This window comes from Artemia franciscana, chromosome 20 (assembly GCF_032884065.1).
Source record: "Artemia franciscana chromosome 20, ASM3288406v1, whole genome shotgun sequence".
Taxonomy (NCBI): Eukaryota; Metazoa; Arthropoda; class Branchiopoda; order Anostraca; family Artemiidae; genus Artemia; species Artemia franciscana.
Window position 1 is genome coordinate 9,881,647 of NC_088882.1, and position 17,291 is coordinate 9,898,937.

The 17,291-nt window shown below is 36.9% G+C and overlaps 2 protein-coding genes across 2 annotated transcripts in view; one reads left to right on the forward strand and one right to left on the reverse strand.

The window, feature by feature from the left end:
- LOC136039739 (tetratricopeptide repeat protein 28-like) overlaps positions 1 to 17,291 on the reverse strand; it is a gene marked incomplete in the record, with an annotated part of 257,124 nt that overhangs the window by 236,007 nt on the left and 3,826 nt on the right. The window contains 1 exon segment of the mRNA XM_065723577.1: positions 5,806 to 6,063. Within this exon segment, the coding sequence (XP_065579649.1) occupies positions 5,806 to 6,063 (258 nt within the window).
- The window catches only part of LOC136039740 (septin-2-like), a 249,200-nt gene continuing 244,703 nt past the window's right edge, over positions 12,795 to 17,291 (forward strand). Inside the window, exon 1 of the mRNA XM_065723579.1 lies at positions 12,795 to 12,798. The gene's annotated coding sequence lies outside the window, so the exon portion shown is untranslated. The remainder of the gene's footprint in view (positions 12,799 to 17,291) is intronic.

Genomic DNA, 17,291 nt, shown 5'->3' on the forward strand with positions numbered 1-17,291 from the left:
TTACGCAATGAGTTTAAGGACATTCAAGCACATCAATTAATCACATTCAGGCGGGAAGTAGGCTATTGGGGGAACTCGGATCTAGGGCTTCCCGAAAATATGGGAATTTCTTATTCAAATTATCAAATAAAATTTGCTTCATTTTACCCCCCCCCCCCTCCCATTGAAAGAGTGGTCTTTGTACCTGCCTGCTTCCAAGGAAATAAATTGAGTTTTTGGATTCTCTTATTTCCAGATACAAACTTATTTAAACAGTGCTAATAGGTATTTATTTAAAATTATAGCCTTATTTAAAGGCTATAGGTATTTTCCTCAGCAAAATTGTTTTAAATAGCGAAATATCTTTAAGTAACAACGTTAGGAAATTAGTTCGGTAAACCACCAAGGATTGCTAGTTTTTTTCGTTGTTTCTTACACTGAAACATACCCACATCACATTACACATAATTTTACTCGCATAGGAAACATATACCACTACAAATGGGATAAGGAATAATTAACCTACCCCTTCCTCCTACAGAAAACATAGCTTCAGTACGTATGAATATGTTACTGTGAATGTTCGATATTGCTGAATGTCGAAATTCACTGTCCAAACTCCGAAATACCTTTTTTTCTCCTTAGATTTACTTTTTCAATTTAATGCGAGGTTTGGTGATGACAGGTTGGGTTAGGTTACCTTAGGTTTTTAACCCATTCCCCTTCCTCCTAAAACATACATCCAACTAAATTGAAAAGCAGCGCTCTAGCATTTTAGCATTTCAGACCCCACCCCACCGTATATTCTGGCTATGTGTACTTATGAGCCAAACCCTTTGTAGAAAAAACTGGTTCTCTTATTTGATTTGATCATTCGGTTAAAATCATTATTTAACTTTATCTATTTGGTTGAATATTCAGTTAAATGGAATAGTTCCAAAAAGCATTTGCGAGGCAATAGCAAATATTCTAAGAATGTAAACGTAAACTACAGCAACACAAATAATCAGTTGCTTTGCTAATACACAAGCAGGATTTGGCTGCATAACAATTAAAAACCCTGCCTTCAAAACTAGCAACTTGAGGCTATATTACCATGAAAACCAGAAGTATAATGCCCAGCTTAATCTAAACGTCGTATCTGACACTACTGCATTTTTTCCATTTTAAGCTAGTGTTTGAACAGTATGTTTAAATAAGTATGTAGATCTTCCTTTTCCTTACAGGCCATGAAACCTTTGCGGAGATAAGCGCCATGCATTTGCTGTCTGATTTTGTTTTTTGTTTATGAATATATCTTATCTTACATTTTTGCGCATACCGTATAACTCTTAGAGAAGCTTTAAATTAACTTTTTAATTTCTAAGAGCTATACTCAGAGCATAAGAAGATTGGGGTATAGCCCCCCCCCCCAAAGAAACTTAAACACACAGAAACCTTTTCTTCCATCCAGTTTAAGGAACTAAGTTCAGAACACTCTGGATCCCCCAATCAAAGAAACCAATTGCCTGTCCTTACTCAATCTTCAAGGGGTGAACTATAGAAAGGGTTAATATATGGCTACAACCAATTGGGTAAATATATAAAACTAGATTAATAAACTTAGGTAACATTGGTAGTTTAAAGCAAGTAAATTTATAATTTTAATCAAATTTCGTAATTTAAATTCTGTTATTTATTTAAAATAACCGATAATTATTTAAATAATTAATAAATAACCGATAATTATTTAAAAATAATTAATACCGACAATTAATAAATAAAATAATTATTTATAATTATTTATTTAAAATATTTATATTGAGTGCGAACTTTACCTAAAGCTTTGTAAAGTTGTAAAATTTAAAACGAACTATTCTGTAAATATTGGTCAAGAAAAATACTATATAACTGGTAAATTACAACGTTTTACTATTTTTGTAAAATTCATATTACGAATCTACTAACTTCTAAACAAAGGATAAAAACAATAGCAGCTAACACTAATATTTAGTTCTTTTAAAGCGATAATAGATACAATTCGTAGTTCTACTTTCACTACAAGTTGTCAAAAATATTAATTGGGTAAATATCTGTCGATCGGGTGGGAAGGCTAAGGGTCCAACTAAGAACAGAAAACTTGTTTCATCTCGAACTCAACCTGTTATCCCTAGTTCTCGCTTATAGAAACCTATAAGACTGGCATAAGTCGCAAGTTTCAAAATAAGACCTGTTTTCCCTTGCAGTGTCTACTACTGGTTTCAGGACGTAGATTGAAAGAAGAATCACAAGGGGTCACACATCATCTAGTGGACATCTACGCGCGATACAGTTCAATGACACCACGTCTTTTGTGCAACACGAGATACTTTGCACCATGCGTAGCACACTTCCACATGTGTACACAACTTTTAAAAGTAGACTACCCACCCCTCGAAAAATTCATTTAAGAAAGGGGCTGAGCATGGTTTAATGTCTTTTTCTTAGAAAAGAATTCTCCATGTTTTTCTCTTGCGTCATTTTTATTTTAGCTCTACAAATATCTTGGATGCTATTGAGCTGACAAATTTTCCATTCTCAGAAAAATTACAAAACTATCAAAATTGAAATTACCACGTTCGTAAGCAAAAAGTGGTGCATCAAAATGCAACAGAATTATTACGAAACGTAGTTAACTGCATGCGTGACATGCCTGTGGGAGCTTAGGGTTATACTTTATATCGAAAGTACTTTCAAACAGTTCGTGGTAACGAACTGTAGTAAGGCGCGACCCGGCTCAATAGTAACCAAAACTCTAAAAAATGAAATTTTGATACCAATAGCTACATCAAATAATCGCATTTTAATGCTGATTTTAAATATATAAGTAATTAAATATTCATCAAGTTTAGTCTTAGGCTACCTATCAAAAGTTACAAGCCTGAGAAAATTTGCCTTATTTTAGAAAATTGGGGGATACGCACCCTAAAAGTCACAGAATCTTAACGAAAATTACACCGTCAGATTCAGCGTATCAGAGAACCCTGTTGTAGAAGTTTGAAACTCCTATCTGCAAAAATGTGGAATTTTGTATTTTTTGCCAGAAAGCAGATCACGGACGCGTGTTTATTTGTTTGTTTTTTTGTTTGTTTTTTTTTTCCCCAGGGTTGATCGTATCGACCCAGTGGTCCTAGAATGTTGCGAGAGGGCTTAATCTAACGGAACTGGAAAATTCTAGTGCCCTTTTTAAGTGACCAAAAAAATGGAGGGAACCTAGGCCCCCTCCCACCCTAATTATTTTCCCAAAGTCACCGGATCAAAATTCTGAGATAGCCATTTTATTCAGCGTAGTCAAAAAACTTTAGAGCTATGTCTGTTGGGACCACTTACTCTCCCACAGTCCCCGTGGGAGGGGCTACAAGTTACAAACTTTGACCAGTGCTAATGGTTATTGGGAAGTGTACAGACGTTTTCAGAGGGATTTTTGGTTGGGGGAGGGGCTGAGAAGAGGGGGGTATGTTGGGGGAACTTTCCATCGAGGAATTTGTCAGGGGGGAAGAAAATTTCTATGAAGGGAGCGCAGGATTTTCTAGCATTATTTAAAAAAAAACAATAAAAAAATAAAAATAAAAAAGTTTCTCAACTGGAAGCAAGGAGCAGCATTAAAACTTAAAAGGAACAGATATTATTACACATATGAGGGGCTAACCACCTCCTAATACTTCGCTCTTTATGCTAAAGTATTTCTAGTAATTTCAACTATTTATTCTACGGCCTTTGTGATTCAGGGATCATTCTTAATGAATTGGGACAAAATTTAAGCTTTAGTGTAAAGAACGAGGTACTGACGAGGGGGTGACCCCCCTCATAATTGTAATAAAAACATGAGAATACAAAAGTTCGTTACGTAAGCTAATTTGTAAGTTACGTATATCTTTTACTAATAAAAACATTCGTAAAAAATTAAAAGTTCTAGTTGCCTTTTTAAGTAACCAAAAATAGGAGGGCAACTATGGTTCCTCCCCGACTCCTTTTTTTCAAAATCGTTCGATCAAAACTATGAGAAAGCCATTTAGCCAAAAAAAAAAAATATACAAATTTCATTTTAATTATTCCTCTGCGGAGAGCCAAAGTCAAAACATGCATTGATTCAAAAACGTTCAGAAATTAAACAAAAAACAAGTATTTTTAACTGAAAATAAGGAGCGACATTAAAATTTAAAACGAAAAGAAATTACTTCGCATATGAAAGGGGCTGCTTCCTCATCAACGTCCCGCTCTTTACGCTAAATTTTTTTACTGTTTTAAAAAGTATAGTTGAGAGAAAGAGTCAAACCTTAGCGTAAAGAGCGGGGCATTGATGAGGAAGCAGCCCCTGTCATATATGAAGTAATTTCTGTTCGTTTTAAATTTTAATGTCGCTCCTCACTTTCAGTTAAAAATCCTTCTTTTTTTTACTTAATTCTATCTAGGTCAAATCACAAAGAGACTACAGGCGAGAATTGTACAAGAGACGTAACAAAAGCCAACGACTTTCCACTACTACTGGCATTTCTGGAGACTAAGGTCGCTACGTTAAAGGACCACCGGGTCTCGTCCATTATAAACTTTTTTAGTTTGTGTGGCCCAACTGTTAAGAATTAATTGGGCAATCTGGCTATAACATGTAGAGCTCAGACAACATGCCCGAATAAACGACAGAAAACTAAAGGCTGGCACCTACTTTTACGAAAATCTTAGAAAAAAAAAACATTTAACTTCTCCTGTTTTATGCAAGAGATAGAGACATTCAGTTTTTTCGATTAAACGAACCAGATTTTTTTTTTAGGTTTATCCCTAAAAATGTTGAAGAATACCTCCAAGGATAACCCGGTATTAATCCGCTCAAATGAAATATTATTTGAGCTTTGAAATAGAAACACAAAAAATCACAATGATCATCGACTGAAAGTGAGAGAGCTAGCTCTACAGTTAGCCAAAGCTACAGAGTAGATTCGCCGGGATGCAGATTTTGTAACACATGCAAATACAGAAACAGGATAAGCGCCAAGTGTGCCCCACAGCTCCGCACGGCAGTACACCCGCTACAACGCTTAGTATAGTCTCCTTAAGGCTAGGCACAGTTCCACCAATCTTGGCACATATCACCTGGTGCACCTTATTTCTGAAAATTGGAGCCACCCTCCCTCAGAATTTTTAGGGCAATCTAGCCCCTGAGTAAAATGTAATCTTCAGTTGAAAGAAAATATTTAGGTAAGTGTTAATAATGGGTGCTGAGAGGGTGGTAACTCCCCCTCTTCTCGTGCATCCTTGCAAGAAGAGATTGCAAGGGATGATAAGGGTTAAGATACTAGCAGTTCTACAAGACTATTAGCAAGAGCCAAAAAGTAGTATTTATTATGATGATTTACCGAAATTGGCAGATATAGTCCAAAACTTCGAGCATATTGCTACAATGCTGATCATTGTGACAGCTGCAAATTCAGACAAGGATGCACATCTTTCACTAAGCACCTGCAGATCCGACTCTTAAAAATGACAAAGAAACCCAAAAATTTAAGATGTATAAGTCTGTAAAAAATCATTTGCCCCCCCCCCAATAAAAAAGAGTATGTTTTCATTTGCCTCATTTTAATTGCCATCTTGGATTTCACTACTTCATTTTCTAATTCTTCCGCCAGATCCACGATACACAGTAAGAAAGTAATCTGAACTGAACGAAGGGTGCACTTCCATTAAAATAGGTAAGATAATTGATTAGAAGCCTTTAAACAATTTCCACAAATAAAGGACTGAAGCCCGATGCAGAAGTCAGCGACATCTCTAATTTCAAGTAGCCTATAGATAAAAAGGAAATATTGTTCTTACCTTTGGCCATTTTGAGTTTAGTTCTTTCGCTTTCGTCGCATCTTGCAGCGCTTGAGAAAATAATCCGAGTTTAATGAGGGCTGCACTTCGGTTCGAATATAGGATATGATTCGTGGGATCAAGTTGAATGGCCTCTCCATAGAGGGTAACAGCTTTTTCAAACTCACCCTTTTGACATGCTTGATTGCTCAGTTTCACTTTTTCTAAAAATAATCCTTTTTTCTGTTCACTCAACTCAGTCTCATTTTCCACTTCCACCTACAAATAAATAGTTAATTGTAATAATTATTAATAATTGCTAATCAATGGAAAATAATTGGTAATGAAACAATTGAGAAACTTAGTAAATTCAACAAAGCCGGTAGTGAATACAACAAAGCTGACATGAATCAAGAGAACAAACAAGAATATGGACTAACGAGTTGTTAGTCCATAAGAATGGACTAACAATAGACAAACAAGAATAATAATATACAAACTATAATAGAATAATAGAATAATAATAGACAAACAAGAATCAGAGCACAAACATCAGAGCACAAGCATATAGACCTCAATGTATACGAGATCACACAGTTTTTCAACAATGATTATACAGAACATTAAAATAAAATATCCCAAAAAATTAGGAAACTAACAAAAACAATTATTATTGCTTTCACTGAAAGACAAATATTTCCACCAAACATGCCTTTTAAACATTAGATTTCAGCTTATATAAAGATTTAATCCTCGGAAGAGGTAGCCCTGGAAGCCCACATCTAGTGACTAATTCTTACACTGCGTTCAAATATGTTCAGTTATCATTTTGCTCCATCACCACCTTTTGTTTACGCAGCTTACGTTTACCTTACCTTACGTTTACCACCTTACGTTTAGTATCTAGTGATCGGCTAACTGAAACAACATGCGTTGAAGCTATTGACGGGAAGTACCTTGAGGTTTTTGCTAGGATAACGAGACCTGAAATTCCTATAACCTAACATATAAAATCTAAATCATCGGAATTTCTTTAGATTGGGTATTGAATTTACTGAGATCCTTCAGTTGGTCTTCAACCAAGTTTATATTAAAGCACAGGGAGCAATTGGTGCCTGCTTTCATGAAAGTACCACCTGGTTAAGAGGCAACCTCCTGTCACCAGAGAGGAATTTGACGTAGAAGATAATCAAACAGTTCGTGGCAACGAACTGTAGTAAGGAGCGACTCGGCTCAATAGTAACCAAAACTTTAAAAAACGGAAATTTGATACCAATAGCTACGTCAAAAGAACCGTCAGGATACGGTCAGGATTTAAATAAGAGCTCTGAGGCACGAGGGCCTTCTAAATATCAAGTTTCATTAAGATGCGATCACTCATTCGTAAGTTAAGAATACCTGATTTTTTTCAATTTTTCCTCTCCCTCCAACCCCCCCCCCCAGATGGTCGAATCGGGGAAACGACTGTTTTCAAGTCAATTTGTGCTGGTCCCTGACACGCCCACCAATTTTCATCGTCCTAGCACGTCCAAAAGCACCGAACTCACCAAAGCACTGGAAATCCCCCAACTCTCCCAAAGAGAGCGGATCCAGTCCAATTATGTCAATCACGTATCTAGAACTTGTGCTTATTCTTCCCATCAAATTTCATCCCGATCTCTCTACTCTAGGCGTTATCCAAGATTTCCGGTTTCCAAGGTTTCTGTTTCCCTCCCCCAACCCCACTTGTTCCCGGATCCGATTCGAATTGAAAATGGAGGATCTGAGACATAAGATCTTTATATACATCAGGTTTCATTAAGGATCCGATCACCCATTCGTAAGATAAAGATACCTCAATTTTCCAAGATTTCCGGTTTCCCCCTCCAACTCCTCCTAATGTCACCCGACCTGGTCGGGATTCAAACTAAGAGCTCTGAAGCATAAGATCCCTTCTAAATATCAAATTTCATTAAGATCTGATCATCCGTTCGTAAGTTAAAAATACCACTTTTTTCTAATTTTTCCGAATTACCCCCCCCCCCCCCCAACTCCCCCAACGAGAGCCGATCCGGTCTGGTTATGTCAATCACGTATCTAAGACTTGTGCTTATTCTTCCCACCGAGTATCGTTACGATCTCTCCACTCTAAGCGTTTTCCAAGATTTCCGGCTTCCTCCTTCAACTCCCTCCAATGTCACCAGATCCCAGAATTTTGAATAAGAGCTATCAGACACGAGGTTCTTCTTAATATCAAATTTCATTAGGATCCAATCACCCGTTTGTAAGTTCAGAATACCTCATTTTTGTCTAGTTTTTCTCGAATTAGGCGCCCCCTCCCCCGAACTCTCCCAAAGAGAGTGGATCCTGTACGGTTATGTCAATAACGTATATAGGACTTGTACTTATTCTTCCCACCAAGTTTCATCCTGCTTTCTCCACTCTAAGCATTTTCCAAGAATTTCTGCCCCCCAACTCCCCCCAATGAAAATGGATTCAGTCGGGATTTAAAATAAGACATCTGAGTTACGAGGCCCTTCTAAATATCAAATTTCATTAAGATCCAATCACTCGTAAGTTAAAAATGCTTCATTTTTTCCAATTTTTCAGAATTGACCCTCGCCCCCAACTCCTCCAAAGAGAGCGGATCCGTTCCGATTATGTCAATCACGTATCTAGGACTTCTGCTTATTTTTCCCACCAAGTTTCATACTGATCCCTCCACTCTAAGTGTTTTCCAAGATTTCAAGCTTCCCACTCCAACTCCCCCCAATGTCACCAGATTCGGTCAGGATTTAAAATAAGAACTCTGAGACACGATATCCTTCTAAATATCAAATTTCATGAAGATCCGATCCCCGTTTGTAAGTTAAAAATATCTCTTTTTTTCTAATTTTTCCTAATTAACCGCCCCCCAGATGGTTAAATCGGGGAAACGACTAGTTCTAATTTAATCTGGTCTGATCCCTGATAAGCCTGCCAAATTTCAGCGTCCTAGCTTATCTGAAAGTGTCCAAACTAGCAAGACTGGGACAGACCGACAGAATTTGCGATCGCTATATGTCACTTAGTAAATACCAAGTGCAATAAAAATAGAAACAAATATGTCTCCAAGGGAAGCCTGACCCACACAGCCCTTGGGCCAAAGGCCAGGAGTTATAGAGAATTGGTCGTTTTTGTACAGATAAATAAATCTGTAAAAAAAAGAAGTTAGGCTTGTTTGCATAGCTGGACTTAGGATCTCCCGGACATTTGGACAATGAGTATTCCGATTCTCGTATTTCCGTATTTCCATCAATTACGTATTTCCGAAGACATTTCAGAAAAACAACTAATTTCAAATGAAGGATTTCATTTGAAGGATTCAAATGTAAATTCCACTACAAAAGTGACATGCTAGCTTCGTGGAGATTCAAATCGCGAAGAAAAATTGTACCAAAAACCATGATTCATGACCACCCCCCTCAAATACCCTAGTTTTGATACTAAAACAAGCCGAAATTAAACTAAAAACTAATTTTTTTCCAACAAAATTAAAGTGCCAGATAAAAACGTTAAAAAAAGCATAAATTATGCTGTATAATATGGGAGCAAGGTGATGAGACATTCATTTATTTTTCCAAATGCTTCGAGAATAGAAGGGTTTATTCGTATTTCCTCAATAGAGTACCATACGTGAAATTTTCAATTCAAGCGTTTTGAACGATAAATGAATAGATCGATTAACAAAACACTTTTCGACTGAAGTCGATGTAATAAAACACAATCGATTAAATAAACGCCACAATAAAACACTTCTTAAAAATCAATAAATCAAGCACTTTTATTTACCATCTGGATATAGGGTATTCTTGGCACTCTAAACTGCTTTCCATTAAGTACTGGTTGAACTCTAGCGCAAATAGCGGAGGTTGAGGGGGCGGTAAGCTCAATAATATAAAAAATATTTCTGCTCGTTTTCAATTTTAATGTTGCATTTTACTGTCATTTAAAAAAAAAAACTTTTTTTTTTATTTAACATGGATTAAGATACAACGTTATTGCTCTGTCTACGGTCCTCCCAACTTATTTGGGCGGTCATGATGTGAACCTTCTTGTACCAACATCGGGACAAGACTCAAACGACGTACCCTTATTTTGCAAAACATTGCTCAAGTATTTTGTATATTGTTCAAATTCAAACACGACCAGGGCTCAAATGCTGAAGGAAAAAACGACTGCGTCTGGCCACTTCTAAAGGAAACATACTAATAAAATAAACAAGAGCTAAGAGCTCATATGGCACTAGTGAGGAGGTCGGAAGAGCCAAGAGCTCATATGGTATGAGCCCTAGCAAAATCCTAAGAATCAATAGATTGATTTAAAAGGAAAATAAGAGGGTTAATGCCGGTCGGGATTTAAAATAAGAGCTCTGAGTCAAGAGGTCCTTCTAAATATCAAAATTCATCAAGATCCGATCACCCACTCGTAACCTCAATTTTTCATCTCCCTTCAGCCCCCCAGATGGTCGAATCGGGGAAAGCGACTTTATCAAGTCAATTTGTGCAGCTCCCTGACACGCCTACCAATTTTCATCGTCCTAGCACGTCCAGAAACACCAAACTCGCCAAAGCACTGAACCCCACCACCTAACTCCACCAAAGAGAGTGGATCCAGTCCGGTTACATCAATCACGTATCTACTACATTTATAAACGTTTTAAAAAAATTTCCGGTTTCCCCCTCCCACTCCCCCCAGTGTCAACAGATCTGGTCGGAACTTGAAATAAGAGCTCTGAGACATGGACTACTTCTAAATATCAAATTTCATTAAGATCCGGTCACCCATTCTTAAGTGAAAAATACCTCAGTTTTTCTGATTTTTCCAAATTAACAACCCCCAGCTCCCTCAGAGAGAACGGATCCGTACCAATTATGTCCATCTCGTATCTATAACTTGTGCTTATTCTTCCCATTAAGTTTCATCCCGATCTCTCCACTCTAAGGGTTTTCCAAGATTTATGGTTTCCAAGATTTCTTTTTCGCCCCTCCAGCCCTCTATGTCCTCGGATCCAATTTGAATTGAAAATAGAGCATCTGAGACATAAGATTCTTCTATATATCAAGTTTCATTAAGATCCGATCACCCATTCGTAAGATACCTCGATTTTGACGTTTTCCAAGAATTCCGGTTTCCCCCTCCAACTTCCTTCAATGTCACCGGATCTGGTCGAGATTTAAAATGAGAGTTCTAAAGCACAAGATTCTTCTATATATCAAATTTCATTAAAATCTGATCATCCGTTCGTAAGTTACAAATGCCTCATTTTTTTCTAATTTTTCCGAATTGCTCCCCCCCCCCAATTCCACGAAAGAGAGCAGGTCCGGTCCGGTTATGTCAGTCATCTATCTTGGACTTGTGCTTACTCTTTCCACAAGTTTCATCCCAACCTCTCCGCTTTAAGCGCTTTCCAAGATCCCCCCCCCTAATGACACTGGATCCGGTCGGGATTTAAAATAAGAGATCTGAGTATCGAGATCCTTCTAAATATGAAATTTCATTAAGATATGATCACTCTTTCGTAAGTCAAAAATACCTCATATTTTGTAATTTTTTAGAATTAACCTTCCCCCCCCCAACTCACCCAAAGAGAGCAGATCCGTTCCGGTTATATCAATCCCGTATCTAGGACTTGTGCTTATTTTTCCCACCAATTTTCATCCCGCTCCCTCCACTCTAAACGTTTTCCAAGATTTTAGGTTCCGCCCCCCAACTAAATCTTCACCGGATCCGGTCGGAATTTAAAATAAGAGCTCTGAGACACGATATCCTTCTAAACATCAAATTTCATTAAGATCCGATCACTCCTTCGTAAGTTAAAAATACCTCATTTTTTTAATTTTTCGAATTAACCCTCCTCGCCCAAATCCCCCAAAGAGAGCGGATCTGTTCCGGTTATTTCAATCACGTATCTAGGACTCATGATTATTTTTACCACCAAGTTTCATCCCGATCCCTCCACCCTAAGCGTTTTCCAAGATTTTATGCCCCCCAACTCCCCCCAATGTCACCGGATCCGGTCAGGATTTAAAATAAGACCTCTGAGACACGATATCCTTCCAAAAATCAAATTTTATTAACATCCGATCACTCCTTCGTAAGTTAAAAATACCTCATTTTTTCTAGTTTTTCAGAATTAACCCTCCCCCCCCCAACTCCAACAAAGAGAGCGGACCCGTTCCCGTTATGTCAATCACGCATCTAGGACTTGTTCTTATTTTTCCCACCAAGTTTTATCCCGATCCCTTAACTCTAAGCGTTTTCCCAGATTTTAGGTTCCCCCCTCAATTCCCACCAATGTCACCGGATCCAGTCGGGATTTAAAATAACAGCTCTGAGACACGATATTCTTCCAAACTTCAAATTTCATTAACAAACAAATAAAAAAGTAGAAACAATAGGGAAAATCTTTTCAAGACCGTGGAAATCAGTTTTGTGAATATTTCGGCCCTATGTCCAAGGGCCGTCTTCAGCACAATACGAGAACAAGAGAGAAAATATGTATATATTAATAAACTTACATTAAATTGTGAGAATTAAAACTAAATAATGTGATTTAAAAACTTTTTTTTAAAACAGCTCTAGCATCCTTACTTCAACGAAGTTCAACCAGGACTGACAAAAAGAATGAAGTGAGAATATAAATTCATTCAAACTAAAGAGAACAAAGTAATTAAATGCAATTTCTCAGAGCCAACCTTGCTTTTTTAGCAGCCTGTCTCAAAGGCCTTTTCGTAGCTGGTTAAATACTATTATAAATCGGTTTAGTAAAATATTTTGTTTGATCATTTTTAATTAAATTTGAGTATAAAGAATTTAGTGAGTATTCCCCTAAGTCCCTGTTCAAAGAAATATTATTATTTATTTTGAGACTAATTTCGATTGATTCTCGAACCACCTGTTTTATCCCCAAATCATTACTGATGAGTGAAGATTTTTCTAAAAGTATCGTGTGGGACGGATTATTAAATATATGCCAACCTAAAGCAGAATCAAAGGAGTTGTTGGAACTATTTGAAATTAATGCCTTGTCTATGTCTTTGTCTCTATCTAAGTTTGAGCCTCCTACCACTTCCACACCGAAAAATTTGCACGACATAAAAATACTATCTAATCTCCAAAAAGATCCTTCTATTATAATAACTAAAGCAGAAAAAAGCAATTCATTTGTTGTCATGAATACGACAGACTATGACAACAAAATTCTTTCGCATTTAAATGACACAATTACATATAAAACAATAACTCATGATCCTACTGATCAGTTTGCTAATAATATTATAAATGAATTAATGCGGCTAAAACAAAATGGTAAAATCACCCCACAATTATACAATAAATTTTTCCCCGTGGTAGTTTCTGTCCTAAACTCTACGGTTTACCAAAAATACATAAACAGGGTATTCCCTTAAGACCTATCGTAGCTTGTACTAAAGCTCCCGCTGCCAATATTGGAAAATGGCTTTGTGCAGCTTTCAAACCTTTATTGTATTCTCAAAATTCCTATATTCGTAATTCGGCAGATTTGGTTGAAACACTTAGCAACACAAGTATTTCAGAAAACACAATAGTTAATAATTTTGACATTGTTTCCATGTATACAAATATAGATGTGACTATTTCTGAGGAATTATTAAAAAACAAAATAGAAGAAAATTACCACTTAATCGAGGCTTCAGCGACGGGAATCGATTGTGAAGCTTTAATGACTCTGGTTAAAATTTGTAATAAGTTTTCTACGTATTTTCAATTTCGCGATTCTTTCTATCAGCAAAAAAATGGGTTACCCATAGGGGCACCTTTATCCGGGCTACTGGCAAATATTTATGTCGAGAACCTTGAAAATTGGGCATTAAATTCTTATTTTTTAAAACACGTCTATTGGGGTCGTTATATTGATGAAGTAATTTCACTTTGGAATTATGGGAAGCTGAACTCCGGGGCTTCTTAGACTATCTTAACACTTATGATCGAAATTTGCAGTTCACCCTATAAGTTGAAACTCAAAATAAACTACCGTTTTTAGATGTGTTAATTATTCTTAATGCTGATAAACTGGATTTTATACCTAATGAAAGTATGATGAAAGTAAAATACTTTTAAAACAAGATTATAGAAACAACAACATAGAATTACGGAAATAAGGCCCCCCAGAACGCATTATAATAAACTGTGGGTACTTCCTTGTTATATACTACACACTCAAGAATTGAAGTTAGGTTAATCATTATGAAATATACCAAAATATGATGAAAATATAATAGTTTAGTAACAAAATCGTGGAAACTACAAAAAAAGAATTATGGAAGCGGGCCGCCCAGACCGCATTATATTAAATATGTAACCTAAACTAACATAACGAAACATCAACTAAATATTTAATTAAAATATAGCTACAATGTAGTTTACCACCGAGCCGAATCTAATATTGTCTGGTATAAAGACTATGAAAACCGGTTATTCTCTCATGTTCATGATACAAAATGTCGTGTGATGAGTTTAAGGCCACAAGTATCAAATATTTAATATATAATACGCCTATTGGTATTATAATATAAGGTATTTAATATAATGCGTTTTTTGGGCGGGGGGGGGCTGTTTTCCATAATTTTGTTAGTAAAGTCTTATATTTTCATCATATTTTGGTATTTTTCATTATGATTAACCTAACTTCACTTCTTGAGTGTGGTCGGTATAATACGTAAGTACCAAAAATAGCACCATTAGATTCCTTATTTTATACTCTTTCCAAATATCCTGGTCTCTTTTTTGACAGTGTACTCCACCCTCCTGATGGTCCTATATATATATATATATATATATATATATATATATATATATATATATATATATATATATATATATATATATATATATATATATATATATATATCTCCCTTAATTGGATCTAGTAATACTTCACAGGTTCTTTGAGCGCAATAGTTACCAAGATATTATTCAAAATGATTTTGAAGTCTATAGCAATGGAAAGAAACATGTTAATCAGAGTAATAGAAACGTGGTATATATTATAAAGTAAGAATGTCACTGTTTTAGTGTTTTCTTTCATTATTATGGCACTTGGTATTAACCAAGTGACATATAGCAATCGCAAATTCTGTCGGTCTGTCAGTCCCGGTTTTGCTGGCACTTCCAGGTAAGCTAGGACGATGAAATTTGGCAGGCGTATCAGGGACCGGACCAGATTAAATTAGAAATAGTCGTTTTCGCGATTTGACCATCTGGGGGGAGGAGAGTGGGGGGTCGGTTAATTCGGAAAAAATAGAAACAATGAAGTATTTTTAACTTACGAACGGGTGATGGGATCTTAAAGAAATTTTATGTTTCGAAGAATATCGTGTCTCAGAGCTCTTATTTCAAATCCCGACCAGATCCGCTGAAATTGGGGGGAACCTAACATCTTGGAAAATGCTTAGAATGGAGGGATCGGGATGAAATTTGGTGGGAAAAATAAGCAGAAGTCCTAGATACGTGATTGACATAACCGGAGCGGATCTGCTCTGTCTGGGGGAGTTGGCGGGGGGGGGTTAGTTCTTAAAATTAGAAAAAATGAGGTATTTTTAACTTACAAAGGAGTGATCGGATCTTAATGAAATTTGAAGTTTGGAAGAGTATCGTGTCTCAGAGCTCTTATTTTAAATCCTGACTGGATCCGGTGACATTGGGGGGGGGGCTAGAATCTTGGAAAACGCTTAGAGTGGAGGGATAGGGATGAAACTTGGTGGTAAAAATAATCGCGAGTCCTAGATACGTGATTGAAATAACCGGAACGGATCCACTCTCTTTGGGGTAGGAGGGTTAATGCTAAAAAATTAAAAACTGAGATATTTTTAACTTACGAAGGAGTGATCGGATCTTAATAAAGTTTGATGTTCAGAAGGATATCGTGTCTCAGAGCACTTATTTTAAATCCCGACAGGATCCGGTGAAGGGGAATTCGGGGGGGGGCCTAAAATCTTGGAAAACGCTTAGAATGGAGGGATCGGGATGAAACTTGGTGGGAAGAATAAGCACAAGTCCTAGATACGGGATTGACATAACCGGAACGGATCTGCTCTCTTTTGGGGAGTTGGGGGGAGGGGTTGATTCTGAAAATTAGAAACAAATGAGGTATTTTTGACTTACGAAAGAGTGATCGTATCTTAATGAAATTTCATATTTAGAAGGATCTCGAAACTCAGATCTCTTATTTTAAATCCCGACCGGATCCAGTGTCATTAGGGGGGGGGAGCGGAAATTATGGAAAACGCTTAAAGCGGAGAGATCAGGATGAAACTTGGCGGAAAGAATTAGCACAAGTCCAAGATAGGTGACTGACATAACCGAACCGGATCCGCTCTCTTTGGTGGAGTTGGGGGGGGGGGAGGTATCATTCGGAAAAATTAGGAAAAATGAGGTATTTGTAACTTACGAACGGGTAATCAGATCTTAATGAAATTTGATATCTAGAAGGATCTTGTGCTTTAGAACTTTCAATTTAAATCTCGACCAGATCCGGTGACATTGAAGGGAGTTGGAGGGGGAAACCGAAATTCTTGGAAAACGTGAAAATCGAGGTAGGCTATCTTACGAATGAGTGATCGGATCTTAATGAAACTTGATATATAGAAGAATCTTTTGTCTCAAATGCTCCATTTTCAATTCGAATCTGATCCGGGGACATAGAGGGTTGGAGGAAAGAAACGGAAATCTTGGAAGCCGGAAACCTTGGAAAACCCTTAGAGTGGAGAGATCGGGATGAAACTTGATGGGAAGAATAAACACAAGTTATAGATATGAGATTGACATAATAATTAGAAAAATTGAGGTTACGAGTGGGTGATCGGATCTTAATGAATTTTGATATGTAGAAGGACATCGTGACTCAGAGCTCTTATTTTAAATCCCGACCGACATTAGCCTCTGATTTTCCTTTTAAATCAATCTATTGATTCTTAAAATTTTACTAGAGCTCATACCATATGAGCTTCTGGCTCATATGAGTTCTTAGCTCTTTTTTTTTATATTCCCTAGGGGTATATCTGGAACCAATAGGGGGTCGTGGGGTATATCGTCAGAAAGCGACCAAGATATTTGGAAAAAGCAAAAAATAGGAGCGTAGTGGCATTAATTTTATTAGTATGCTTCCTTTAGAAGTGTAAAACCCCTAGACTGGTACCAAAAAAGCATGTTCGCTGATGTTAGTTCAATGAGCAGATGAAAGAAATCGGCTGTTGCCCAGGGGCGTGAAATCCCGGGGAGAGAACAAATTTTGAGCCAATTTTCCCAACTCAGGTGAAAATGACCGAGTGACAAATGAAAAATGAGCCATCTAGTACCATAAAAGCAAAGGTATAGTAATGAAAATTTATCTGTTTCTGTGGATGCTTGAATTATGTAGGCCTATCTCAGTTTTTTTATATTAATGAAGATGCTAAATCTCGACTGGGTAAACAAACTGGGGTTTGTGGGGCGATTGCCCCCATGCT